The 14553-nt window shown below is 46.8% G+C and overlaps 1 protein-coding gene across 1 annotated transcript in view; it reads left to right on the top strand.

Annotated features, from left to right (window-relative positions):
* The window catches only part of GPA33 (glycoprotein A33), a 43144-nt gene that overhangs the window by 22637 nt on the left and 5954 nt on the right, over nt 1-14553 (top strand). Inside the window, exons 2-3 of the mRNA XM_075333270.1 lie at nt 4496-4647; nt 13384-13598. Of these exons, the coding sequence (XP_075189385.1) occupies nt 4496-4647; nt 13384-13598 (367 nt within the window). The remainder of the gene's footprint in view (nt 1-4495; nt 4648-13383; nt 13599-14553) is intronic.

Consider the following 14553-nt stretch of genomic DNA (forward strand, 5'->3'; position numbering starts at 1 on the left):
TGTGCATCAATCTTTATCCTCTTGGTTTTAGAAAGCACGGATACTTATTTGGCAAAATCCTTAATGTTAGTGACATCCGATATTTGGCTGTAATAATGTCTGATACCCTATTGAAGGGGCAGAGCTGCACTACCACACATAGCCTGTGGACAGGGGTGGCGCCGTTTTTGGAAGAAAGCAGTCATGTTTTTCTAATCCTGTTGTTGGTTATGACTAATGACATAATTTGGACCTCCCTCCTCTTTATAATCCATTACTTATTTAGTGATTCACTTTTTTATTACGGATAATGAGCGGCGTGTTCAGGATAAAGAAGAAAAATGTCATTACTGAGCAATAAAACACAAGACCTTTGAGACGCAGGTGGGTCGGGGATTTGAGAGCAACCTCAGTGTCTTTTTTTTTTTTTTTTTTTTTTTTCTTATATATTTTTATAATATAAATATATATTAAAATTAAATTTATATTTAATAAAATAATTTTTTTTATATATATATATATATATATATATATATATAATATTTAAATAAGAAATTTATATTTAATAACATACAAAATAAAAAAATATATATTTTTTTGTGTGTATATATGTATGTGTGTGTATATATATGTATATGTATATGTGTATATATATGTGTGTATATATATATATATATATATATATATATATATATATATATATATATATATATATATATATATATATATATATATATATATATATATATATATATATATATATATATATATATTTATTATATATGTGTGTGTGTATCTCATCTCTATATATCTATCTATATCTATATCTCTCTCTCACTATCTCACTTTGCCTCCTGGAAACAGTCAAAAAGAAGGGTAGAAATTGATGCTGGACCATATAACTGGGGTATGAACACTCAGGACGGCCGATCTCATCCATACACGAACATTCAATGTCGGTGACTATATAGAAAGGGATTGTAGTGCCAGGATGTGACAACAGCAACTTGCTGATGGTTTCCTTACAGCAAGAAGAGTATAAAAGCTTCCCGAGAAATGGCTGGAGGTAGAGAGCAGTTTCTATGTGATGTTTTACAACCCTGAGTGTGACAGGTTCCATATCCTTCATGGCAGATGACGGTGTGCGAGGGCAGGACCCGCTGATGAGGTCAGGAACAGTGCCCGTGGGCGGATCTCGCCTCCTTTATGGCTGCCATATTCTGTGCGGTGGTTTCTGATGTTTTTCATTATGAAAGTAAAAGTTTTGCTACTTTCTACTAGATTTTATGTCTCAGCTCTTTCTTATTTTCACGATCTCTGCTTGCTGTTTGTGGATGAAAACAATCTGGTTTCCATTCAGAGGCAGTAACCCCTTTAAATGCCTAGTCCTGCGCGCCGCCTTGTAATAGAAATACAGTTGTGGCCGAAAGTGTTGGCACCCTTGAAAATGTTCCAGAAAATTGCAATTGCACATGTTTTGTGATACACGTTCGTTTTAAAAAAATGAAACAGAAAAAAGGCAAATTGGACATAATTTGCCACACAATTTCCCAAAATTGGCCGGACAAAATTGTTGTCCCCCCTCAACTGATTTGTTTGCACCCTTTTAACCTTTGGAATAAATCCCTTCCATCAGTCGCCTCCTAGAACATCCACAAGCTTCTTCCTCCTCTCACCTGGAATCTTAGTCTCTTCTTTATAAACGCCTCCAGGTCTCTCATATCTGAAGTCTTCTACTTTCTTCTTCTGTCTTCTTCCTTTTCTTTCCCCCCTTTTTTTCTTTCCCCTTTTTTTTTCTTTCCCCTTTTTTTTTTTCTTTCCCCCTTTTTTTTTCTTTCCCCTTTTTTTTTTTTGTTTTGTTTTTTTTTTGCTTCTTCTTCCCCCCCCCCCCCCCTTCCCAATCTTTCCACAGGTGTCAATAGGATTTATATCCAGACTCATTGCGGCCTCTTCAGAACTCTCCAGCGCTTTGTTTACATCAATTTCTGGGGCTTCTTGAAGTGTTTGGGGTCATTTTTCTGCTGGAAGACCCATGACTTAGGACTATACCCAACTTTCTGACACTGGGCACTACATTGCCACCCTGAATTTTTTTACAATCTTTAGACTTCATGATGTGTTAAACAGAGTCAGGACCCCCAGTGCCAGAGGCAGCAAAACAATCCCAAAACATCTCTGACCTCCACCATGTGTGACTGTAGGTGCTGTGATCTTTACTTTGTAGGCCTCATTCTGTTTTCGGTAAACAGTAGAATGATGTGCTTACCATAAAGCTCTATCTTGTTCTTATCTGTCCACAAATCGCTTTCCCAGGATTTTGGTTACTCGCGTACATTTTGTCTTTTTTTTTTTTTTTTTCTGTCTGTGTCAGCAGTGTGGTCCTCCTGGGTCTCCATAGTGTTTTAATTTCATTTCATTCAGATGTGGATGGATTAGTTTATTTCGCGCTTATTTCACGCTGACACTGATGCCCCTGAGCTGCAGGACAGCTTGTATTTCTTTGGAACTTGATTGGGGCTTATCCACCATCTGGACTATCCTGCGCATCAATTTTTCTCTGCTGGCCACATCCAGGGAGATTAGATACAGTGCCATAGGTTGTAAACTTCTTGTTGTGGACAAAGGAAAATCAAGATCTCTGGAGATGGACTTGTAACCTTGAGATTGTTGATATTTTTCAACAGTTTTGATCCTCCAGTTCTTTTCTCCTCTTTCTGTTCTCCATGTTTAGTGTGGCGCACACAGACACACAGCGCAAAGATTGAGTCAACTTCTCCCCTTTTTATCTGGTTTCAGGTGTGATTTTCATATTGCCCACACCTGTTACTTGCCAAAGGGGAGTTTGAACGAGCATCAGATGCTGGAAACAAAGTTGTTTACCCACAGTTATGGGAAGGTGTCAACAATTTTGCCCATTTCTTGGGTTTTGTGTGAAATTACGTCCAATTTGCTTTTTTTTTTTTTTGTTGTTGTTTCAATACACACAAAGGACATAAACATGTGTATAACAAAACGTGGAAATGTAATCATTTTCTGGGAGAAATACATCATTTTCTGGAAAAATTTAAAGGGTGCCAACACTTTTGACCATGACTGTAATGTATCCAGACTGACACATTGTAGCAAACCATCAGAGATGTGTGCAGGTGATGTGGATACCGTTGTATCCAATGCTGAGCGCAGGAATAGGAATTTCTAGGGTTACGGCCTCTAACTTGAAACAAAGGGGGTCCTCTTTCACTGACAAGAAGCAGAGATTGTGAGAAATGGAACATAAGGTGCACTAGTAAGATGAGACGTATCACTGTGTAGCTAGACAGATTTTTGTTGTGAATGTCATCCGAGGGGGTGATGGTTTGGAGCTCCCTCTGGTGGTCAGGACTGGGGGTGACGCTGACTGTGACTTAACAGGTGTGGGAGTTAATTGGGAGTTTGAGAAGCCCAATTGCAGATCAGCCTGGGCTATATAGAAGAGCAGTGTCTGCTGGGGCTGGTGATAGATGTTTATCCTCAGTCTCTGAATTGGCTTGGAGTTTGTCCTTCCATTTATCCTGTGCCTGTTCCTTTCCAGATAAGTTGTAAGTTATTTTCTTTATTGCCTGATCCACACCTAAGGGTGTTTGTGTTTTTGTTTTTTTGTTTTGCTTAAAGTCTGTTTTCTTGCAGGAGAGGAATTGTTGTTTTGTTTTGATTAGCATGGGTGTTCCCCCTCTGCAGGTCCCACTGCAAGAAAAGGGAGATTCTCCCTGTTCTACTTCATTATTTGCACTTTTTTGTATTCTTGTGTTTTGGTTTTTTTTTTGGGTATAATGTTTCTCCCATTATTTACAAGAGTACTTGATATAGTGGGGGAGAGTCCGTGTGGCTTCAGTATTTTTTATTATCAGGAGATTGGTATTTTTTGCAGGTTTTTTTTGCACTGACCGCAATCAGTTATCTGTCCTAGGAAGTCGGGCCTCGCCTTTGCTAATCTATATTTCCTATCTGTGTATTGTGTTTTTTTTTATATCACCATTGGCTCTATATGTTGGGGGCTTGCTATTCCTTTGGGGACTACTCTGAGGCAAGATAGGTTTCCTCATTTCTAGCTGTGAGTAGTAGTAAGTTTCTCCAGCTGTGACGAGGCGTCTAGATGTGTTTAGGAACGCTCCACGGCTACTTCTAGTGTCGTCTGACAGATAAGGGATAGCGGTCAGCTTAGGTTCCAACTACTCTTGTGTTTTTCTGCTGATGGGATGTTTGTGATCGTCCACGGTGATCAGATCAGAACACACATTCTGCTCAAGTTTAGGCACGAAAGGTAAGATGAAACCCCCGGGGATCCAATGCACAATGGTACCAGGCCCTCAGCTGCCATTTCTATCCCCATTTGGCCTTTGGTGCTGGGTATGGTTGGTGTCACCCCTCCCCCCCCCCCCCTTTTTTTGGGACAGTGATGGCAGCCATAGTCATCACTTTTCTGAATATAGCTGATGTCCACCTTGTTAATAGTCTTCTCTTCTCTCCTCTCCTCCAGTGTTATTATCGGTCGGCGCCATCACTGTTCAGACGCCACAAAAAGTAGTTGAAGCTGCGAGAGGGAAAAGTGCCACGCTGAAATGTCAGTACCAAACCACGGTCACAGACTTCACCGGCAGCAGCATATGGTGGAAGAAGGTTCCTGATGACGTAAGGAAATGCCAGTCATTCATACCATTGATAAATAACAGATACATTCGCGAGGCCTCCATAGCAGGATACAGTGCTGGCTAAAAGTATTGGCACCCCTGCAATTCTGTCAGATAATACTCAGTTTCTTACTGAAAATGATGGCAATCACATATTCTTTGGTATTATTATCTTCATTTATTTTGCTTGCAATGAAAAAACACAAAAGAGAATGAAACAAAAATCAAATCATTGATCATTTCACACAAAACTCCAAAACTGGGTCAGACAAAAGTATTGGCACCCTCAGCCTAATACTTGGTTGCACAACCTTTAGCCAAAATCACTGCGAACAACCGCTTCCGGTAACCATCAATGAGTTTCTTACAATGCTCTGCAGGAATTTTAGACCATGCTTCTTTGGCAAACTGCTCCAGGTCCCTGAGATTTGAAGGGTGCCTTCTCCAAACTGCCATTGTGAGATCTCTCCACAGGTCTTCTATGGGGTTCAGGTCTGGAGTCATTGCTGGCCACTTTAGTAGTCTCCAGTGCTTTCTCTCAAACAATTTTCTAGTGCTTTTTGAAGTGTGTTTTGGGTCATTGTCCTGCTGGAAAACCCATGACCTCTGAGGGAGACCCAGCTTTCTCACACTGGGCCCTACATTATGCTGCAAAATTTGTTGGTAGTCTTCAGACTTCATAATGCCATGCACACGGTCAAGTAGTCCAGTGCCAGAGGCAGCAAAGCAACCCCAAAACATCAGGGAACCTCCGCCATGTTTGACTGTAGGGACTGTGTTCTTTTCTTTGAATGCCTCCTTTTTTTTTTTTTTTCCTGTAAACTGTTAATGGCTTTTCCCAAAAAGCTCTACTTTTGTCTCATCTGACCAGAGAACATTCTTCCAAAACGGTTTAGGCTTTCTCAGGTAAGTTTTGGCAAACCCCAGCCTGGCTTTTTTATGTCTCAGGGTAAGAAGTGGGGTCTTCCTGGGTATCCTACCATACAGTCCCTTTTCATTCAGACGCTGACGGATAGTACGGGTTGACACTGACGTACCCTCGGACTGCAGGGCAGCTTGAACTTGTTTGGATGTTAGTCGAGGTTCTTTATCCACCATCAGCACAATCTTGTGTTGACATCTCTCGTCAATTTTTCTTTTCCTTCCACATCTAGGGAGGTTAGCCACAGTGCCATGGGCTTTACACTTGTTGATGACACTGCGCACCGTAGACACAGGAACTTTCAGGTCTTTGGAGATGGACTTGTAGTCTTGAAATTGCTCATGCTTCCTCACAATTTGGAGTCTCAAGTCCTCAGACAGTTCTTTGGTCTTCTTTCTTTTCTCCATCCTCAATGTGGTGCACACAAGGACACAGGACAGAGGTTGAGTCAACTTTACTCCATGTCACCTGCTGCAAGTGTGATTTATTATTGCCAGCACCTGTTAGGTGCCACAGGTAAGTTACAGGGGCTGTTATTACACAAATTAGAGAAGCATCACATGATTTTTCAAACAGTGCCAATACTTTTGTCCACCCCCTTTTTTATGTTTGGTGTGGAATTATATCCAATTTGGCTTTGACAATTTTTATTTTTTTTCATTGAAGACAAATTAAATGAAGATACTAATACCAAAGAATTTGTGATTGCAATCATTTTCAAGCATAAACTGAGTATTATCTGACAGAATTGCAGGGGTGCCAATACTTTTGGCCAGCACTGTATATCCTCCATGGGTTCAACAAAACCCCATGAAATTGTGCAAACCATGCCGTCTGCCTTTTACAGAGCGGCCAGTGGTGCAGATGTGCTGCCCCTGAAGCGGCCGAACCGCTTGGATCCGGGGGTAATTACTTGTGGCTCGAGGGTCTCCGGACCCGGGGGCTAGCAGCCACTCTCAAATGCAAAAAAAGGGGGGGATTATTTACAGGGGAATAGATATAGTTTGTGACTCCACCCGTGGTGTGCGGTAAGAGGAGTACCGCTGCTGCCAATGGGAGTAGCCAGGGGAGATGGAGTGGGGCAGCCAGATGACGTTTCCCTCCACGGGTAGGGAAGGCCCCGAGACTCTGGATGGTGGGGAGCAGCGCAGGGCTGCTGGAAGCAGGAGATGACCATGTACTCAGGCCGGTTATCGTGGTGCTGCTTGGGAAGGAGAGCACGTCCAGGTCTCTGCTCGGGGAGATTGCGCTCGGATCCGGTGACTTCTCCTCGGTGGCTCGAGCGGGCCGGACCCAGGGCTCGAGCAGCGCTCCTCGCCCACGAGTGAAAAGGGGTGGGAATTGTACGTTTTGGTGTGTGTGTATATATATATATATATATGTATGTATGTATGTATGTATGTATGTATATCTCTATATATATCTATCATATATACAGTTAGGTCCAGAAATATTTGGACAGTGACACAGTTTTGGCGAGTTGGGCTCTGCATGCCACCACATTGGATTTGAAATGAAACCTCTACAACAGAATTCAAGTGCAGATTGTAACGTTTAATTTGAAGGTTTGAACAAAAATATCTGATAGAAATTGTAGGAATTGTCACATTTCTTTACAAACACTCCACATTTTAGGAGGTCAAAAGTAATTGGACAAATAAACCAAACCCAAACAAAATATTTTTATTTTCAATATTTTGTTGCGAATCCTTTGGAGGCAATCACTGCCTTAAGTCTGGAACCCATGGACATCACCAAACTCTGGGTTTCCTCCTTCTTAATGCTTTGCCAGGCCTTTACAGCCGCAGCCTTCAGGTCTTGCTTGTTTGTGGGTCTTTCCGTCTTAAGTCTGGATTTGAGCAAGTGAAATGCATGCTCCATTGGGTTAAGATCTGGTGATTGACTTGGCCATTGCAGAATGTTCCACTTTTTTGCACTCATGAACTCCTGGGTAGCTTTGGCTGTATGCTTGGGGTCATTGTCCATCTGTACTATGAAGCGCCGTCCGATCAACTTTGCGGCATTTGGCTGAATCTGGGCTGAAAGTATATCCCGGTACACTTCAGAATTCATCCGGCTACTCTTGTCTGCTGTTATGTCATCAATAAACACAAGTGACCAGTGCCATTGAAAGCCATGCATGCCCATGCCATCACGTTGCCTCCACCATGTTTTACAGAGGATGTGGTGTGCCTTGGATCATGTGCCGTTCCCTTTCTTCTCCAAACTTTTTTCTTCCCATCATTCTGGTACAGGTTGATCTTTGTCTCATCTGTCCATAGAATACTTTTCCAGAACTGAGCTGGCTTCATCAGGTGTTTTTCAGCAAATTTAACTCTGGCCTGTCTATTTTTGGAATTGATGAATGGTTTGCATCTAGATGTGAACCCTTTGTATTTACTTTCATGGAGTCTTCTCTTTACTGTTGACTTAGAGACAGATACACCTACTTCACTGAGAGTGTTCTGGACTTCAGTTGATGTTGTGAACGGGTTCTTCTTCACCAAAGAAAGTATGCGGCGATCATCCACCACTGTTGTCATCCGTGGACGCCCAGGCCTTTTTGAGTTCCCAAGCTCACCAGTCAATTCCTTTTTTCTCAGAATGTACCCGACTGTTGATTTTGCTACTCCAAGCATGTCTGCTATCTCTCTGATGGATTTTTCTTTTTTTTTCAGCCTCAGGATGTTCTGCTTCACCTCAATTGAGAGTTCCTTAGACCGCATGTTGTTTGGTCACAGCAACAGCTTCCAAATGCAAAACCACACACCTGTAATCAACCCCAGACCTTTTAACTACTTCATTGATTACAGGTTAACGAGGGAGACGTCTTCAGAGTTAATTGCAGCCCTTAGAGTCCCTTGTCCAATTACTTTTGGTCCCTTGAAAAAGAGGAGGCTATGCATTACAGAGCTATGATTCCTAAACCCTTTCTCCGATTTGGATGTGAAAACTCTCATATTGCAGCTGGGAGTGTGCACTTTCAGCCCATATTATATATATATATAATTGTATTTCTGAACATGTTTTTGTAAACAGCTAAAATAACAAAACTTGTGTCACTGTCCAAATATTTCTGGACCTAACTGTGTGTGTGTGTGTTTGTGTGTGTATGTATATGTATATATATAAGTTCGTGACGCCACCCACAGGTTGTGGTGATGGTGGGCCCCACCGCTGCTGGTGACGGGGTTCCCGGGAGCGATGGCGGGGAGCAGCTAGGTGTTGACCCCTCCGTGGGTAGGGGCTGTTGGTCACGGGGCCCAGTAGGAGGGAGGGTTCCTTTAGGATGGGTTTTGGCAGGGTTGCGGTGCAGCGCGGTGCCGGATGGCACAGGTGTACTCACTCAGACACAGATGGACAGAGTCTCTGGTAACCAAACGGCTGGATGGGTTAATGGTGGTTGTAGTTTCCCTGCACCTGTGTTTTGTATCTTGACTCCAATGCCTGGGCACCGGTAGTACGCCTCCAGGCCTGTGAACTCGGTGGGCGGGGTCAACCGCCTGGCTCCGCCCCACCTGGTGTGGACATCAACCCTGGAGGGTGGCAACAAGGATTTAATGTGTGACTGGTGTCACCTGTCCAGGGAAGGGGGGGGTGTAAGATGTTGTCTGTGACCACCTGGCAAGGCCAGGGTGTCACATATCCGCTCCCAATATTATTGCTTTTGCTGTGTCCCAATTTAGTCCAGCCTCTCGGGAGCTTCGACTCCTTGGCCCCTCACACTCTGAGAGCCACTACTTAACTTTTCCTGGGGGCTCCAACCCCCAGTTCCCTCTCACTTTGAGAGTTTCTACTTCACTCCCTCTCCCTTTGCTCCCCTGGAGCTCACTGACTTGTCACCTCCCACTAGTCTGCTTAAGGGCAGCCCTTTCCTCTCTAGACCTACCCACTGGCTTGTCTGTCCTTTACTGGTGTGAGTGTGGATTGGGGGTTTGAATGCGGTTGGTAGCAATACCACTGGGTGGAACCTGGAACCAAGAAGGGTGGGTTCTGCACGATAAGGACAGGAGTGCAGTTCCCTCTGACACCCTGACTAGTGCAGGGGCGTCGCATTCCTCATGGTTAAACGTAGCTCGTCCCCGAGCTACTGGACACACTGAGGTTTATTAAAACTGCTCCTGTAAGGAGAAAAAGGGGTAACATTTTAATGACTGTTTCTCATCCCATACAGGGGTGGCATATTCTTAAACGTTGCAAAAGAAAGCGCACAAAGTCCACATTCCCCGTGTCCCGGATCCCTTCAACCCGCCACCCAAAAACATCTGGACCCGTCGCTTCCTACTTGGGTCCATGACAGGGTTAAAGTTCGGGCAAAAACAGCCACAGTCAACAAAATTGAGCAACAGCTGCTGGGGCAGCCTCCTCTTGCAGCTTTCCTTCCCCCAACTTGCCACCCCAACCACCTGGAACCCCAGTGCCACCTGCACTCACTGTGCTGCACTGTCCTGAGTTCCTTGTAGTTGTCCGTGGTGACGGGTGCAGCTGCTTTCAGTCCTTCAGACGAACCGGGTAACCTTGTAAAGCCGTTACCCTTTGCACAATCCCCCAACAAGGGCCTCTGATACCACCTCCTCGTGGCACACCGCTCCGGGCCCTGATGGCCTTTTTATTTTTAACAAAGCATTATAAAAAGGTTCAACAAGGATGGCGCCTCTTGAAACATTAACTCCTTTGCCAACCCCCACCTGGGGGTCCAGGTAGCCTTCTCCAATTAACACGGAAAGGTTCAACAAGGTTAACAAGTCTTGAAACAGTCATTTTTCAAACTTTCGAAAAAAATGGTGGGTCGCCAACCTTGTTCATCTACCGCTACTGCATACGGATTCCTGCGGCCTTGGCAACTACCGGGCCGCGGTGGAACCGGGATCTTAACAGGCTTCACCTCCGCTGTGGTGAATAAGGAAGTCGGCTGTTCCGCAGCCGGTGTTGCAGAGTTTGGGTGCTCCGTACCGAGGTAGGGGCCCGGTGATGTGGCCGGGTCTGGTCGTTGCTGGGACAAGCGCTGTCGTGGCCTGGTCAGGTGGCAAGGTCAGGGGTTTTGCAGCCTGCGCTTCGTAGACTGGGACTTTAGGTTCCGCTGCCGGTGTTGGGGGTAGCGGCTCGGCGTCCGCCGAAGGTGACGGTGGCTGGCGCTTGCAACGAGGCAGACCGGATCCCGCGACCAGGTAGGTCGGGTCAACCGGGACTGGGTAGCTGCTTACCCACTCCTCTCGTGGTACCTCTATCTCACGGGCCCGCACCACCACAGCAAGACTCCTCCTCTCTTTCCTGCAATGGTCCAGGATGTAGAGGAACTGCGTCCGCATCCTCCTGTCTGCAGAGCTGCTCGGTTTTTCGCTCTATCCAGGTCGCGGTCCCAAGAACAGCGCGCTCCGGTGACCAGTCGCTTGCTGCCGCCATCTTGCCTTTTCGGTGTCTGGAAACTTTATGGCAGAGTCCTGGCGTCCCTGCTCCACTGCTCCACTTCCGATGCTACATCCCGTCACGCCTCCTTGGTTTTCGCCAGCCACTTTCGCGCTGGGGAACCCTGGAAACTTTGGTTCCGGCTGCGCTCTCAGGACGAAGGGCCGGGCTTCAGCTTTGTGCGCTTTTGGTCTGAAAGATGGCGTTTTGGCGAAATGGCGGGAACGGGATCATGACACCGCAGCTTGGATTTTCAAGGAGCACGTCACCCAGGTTAGTGGCTCCAGTCCGTATCCTGTTTGTGACGCTAGAAATTTTAGAGGTGCACCGACCCAGCAGCGGTTGAACCGCTCGCATCTGGGTGTCGTTACTCGTGGCTAGAGAGTCTCCGGACCCGGTGGCTCAGGGTCACTCTAAAATGTAATTGGGGATTATTTACAGGGGATGAGAGAGTTTGTGACGCCACCCGTGGTGTGCGGTAACTGGGGGGTACCGCCGCTGCCAGTGGGAGTACCCGGGGTGATGGAATGGGGCAGCCAAGTGATGTTACCCTCCACGGGTAGGGAAGGTCATGGGACTCTGGATGGTGAGATGGATTGCAGGGGAGCGCAGGCTCGCTGGGAGCAGGGAGGTGATCAGGTACTCGCCCAGAAGGAAAGCAGACGCTGATAACGTAGTAAACCAAGTCTCTGGGTGCCGCTGCCCTCTTGGGGAGCTGGTCCGGGTTCCGTCCGCCTGATGATCTGGAGCCTGCCTCCGTGCACAAATTTTAGTAGTGTCCAAGTGGCCCGTAAGCTTGAAGCTGTCCAGGCCCTGCTCCCAACTTTTTGGTGTGAAGGAGCTATGCTCTCAGGAGATCACGCTTGGGATTTCAGTGGGCTGCTTTGGCTGGAAAGCCCTATCCCCCTCGTTGTGCTAGTGCCCCCCGATCTCTGAGTTTCGTGGGGACAGTCCATAAAGGTCCTATCCGCCGCAGGTTAATTGCTGTTTTGCTTGAAGCCTCTCCCTGACCTAGGATCCAGTACCCCGACGTGCTTTCGGTCCCACACCAACTATTGTACTTGCTGCTGACAGTCCTCCGAGACTAAGTCAGGCACCCAGTCCCAATATCCCGCGACCGGGTCTCCAACTCCTACGGGTCCAGACCACCGTCTGCAACCCAATCTACTTCTCTCCGGGAGCCACACGCTCCTTCCTAGCTCCTCACTGCTCGAGGGCTACCAGTGAACTTCACTTGTCACCTCCCTGCCTGACCCCTAGGTGGGCGTCCCTATTCTAGCTTAGCAGCCCACTGGTGTGCCTGACAGGGTGTGGTGTGATTGGGATTTTTGGATGCTGATGGAGGCAGTGCTGCAAGTTGGGAACCCGGAACCAAGAGGGGTTGAATCGTGCACTAAGAGATAAAGAGCATGCAGTACCCTGTGACGACCTGACTAGTCCAGGGGCATCACACAGAGCTCACTGATACCAGCGCAGTCCTTTAATAGGGCTAACAAGTCCGGCCATAACATTTTTCTCCTGAATCTTCCCCCATCACCTGTGAGTGATATTAAGTGGAAGGAATGGCAGCAACTCAGCCACGAAGTGGAGACCCCAGTAACGTTACAGAGCAGGGGGGGCTGAGTGCTGAGGAGCAGAGAGCAGAAAAGTCCCCTGCGCTCGGCTGACCCCATAACTGCAGAGTCCAGACCTCCTCTGGGAACATCAGCACAAACCCTGCACTCGAGGGGAGCTTCATGGCTGAGCAGCTGCAGCAGCCGTACGTCGCCGAGTGCCGTGCCGAGCCGTACGTCGCCGAGTGCCGTGCCGAGCCGTACGTCGCCGAGTGCCGTGCCGAGCCGTACGTCGCCGAGTGCCGTGCCGAGCCGTACGTCGCCGAGTGCCGTGCCGAGCCGTAAATCACCAAGGATGAAGGGGAAAACATTCTCAGACTTCTCCAAAATCTTGTAGACATCCTTCCTAGAAGATCAGGAACTGTTATATCTGCAGAGGGTCCGACTTCATATTAATGTCTATGGAGTAGAATGAAAGGTGAGAAAAGCCCCTGGAGGCAGATGTGGAGGGGCACATACTTTTCTCCCATATAGTGTATATCGGGAGCATCCAATTAGGGAGTTGTAGATAGACAAATCTTTGAGTGACACACACCAGCAGCAGAAATCTCTCTTGACCTGAGTCCACACAGCTGTGAGAAGTATTCAGTATGAATATCAGATGGGGGCGATGTTGCATTGTCTCCTATGGAAAGTTTAGGTCACCAGCTGTGGTCAATAATGGTACTGCATGTGTCATTCATATATTGTTTGAAATACTGGGTGTGAAAACTTATTCAATCAGAAACAAGTAAATCAAATAAATTAGTAACTCTGCCCCTGTAAATTATACATCATTTTTTTTTTTTTCCTTCAGGCTGTAGCAATCGCATATCTGGGAAACCGAAACCAAAGCGACGATCAGTATAAAGATCGGGTGTCGTTTACCGGCAACTTCAAAACAAACGACGCCACCATTGTCATCAATCAGCTCGTGATGGAAGATAACGGCACGTATCAGTGCGAGGTCCAAATCCCCGAGGACTTCAAAGGATCCCGTTCTGCCAAAATGGACCTAGTCGTCCTGGGTAGGTAAAATGATCATCGGGATGATGGAGGTTTTCATATAAAGGGTTAATAGAGGCTGGGTCACTCCAATCAGAAGCGTCGGCTATAGGGGGGGGGGGGGTGTCTCCAGACTGCTGTCAGGATAAGCTCTGTACAGTACTTCATCTCTCCTGTGGAGGCGCTGCAGAGATAATAAACACTCAGTGACTGATCACCGGAGATCCCAGATAAGGGGAGTGGGCTTACCGGAGGGGAACGCCGCAGCTAAGGGGAGTTGGCTTACCGGAGGGGAACGCCGCAGCTAAGGGGAGTTGGCTTACCGAAGGGGAACGCCGCAGATACTGGGGAAAAGGGGAAACCGCCCTCTATAATGAATGAGCGAGGCTTCTCGGGGCCACTTCACCAAATGAAGGGAATAACTCAGGGACTGAAGGCGAAGTCACTTTATCAGATACAAGGGGGGTCTCTGCTCTCTTTGGGGGGAATACACAGGCGGTCTCTGCTCTTTGGGGGGGTGGATAGATGGAGGTCTCTGCTCTCTTTGAAGGGTGGATTGATGGAAGATCTCCGCTCTCCTTTGAGGGGTGGATAGATGGGGGGGGGGGGGTCTCTGCTCTCTTTGGGGGATGGATAGATGAGGGGGGGTCTGCTTTTTTTGAGGGGTGGCGGTTAGGGGTCTCTGCTCTCTTTGGGGGTGAATACACAAGGGGTCTTTGCTCTCTTTAGGGAATTGATAGATGGGGGGTCTCTGCTCTGTTGGAGGCGTATTTAGATAGGTCTCTGCTCTCATTGAGAGGTAAATAGATGGGGTCTCTGCTCTATGACAAGTGGATACATGGGGGGGTCTGCTTTTGACAAGTGGATAGATGGGGGTCTCTACTCGTTGAGGAGTATTTAGATGGGGGGGGTCTCTGCTCTCTTTTCAGGGTGGATAGATGGGGGCTTCAGGTATCTTTTGAAGGGGATGGGGGGTGTGTGG

This window comes from Anomaloglossus baeobatrachus, chromosome 2 (assembly GCF_048569485.1).
Source record: "Anomaloglossus baeobatrachus isolate aAnoBae1 chromosome 2, aAnoBae1.hap1, whole genome shotgun sequence".
NCBI classification, from domain to species: Eukaryota; Metazoa; Chordata; class Amphibia; order Anura; family Aromobatidae; genus Anomaloglossus; species Anomaloglossus baeobatrachus.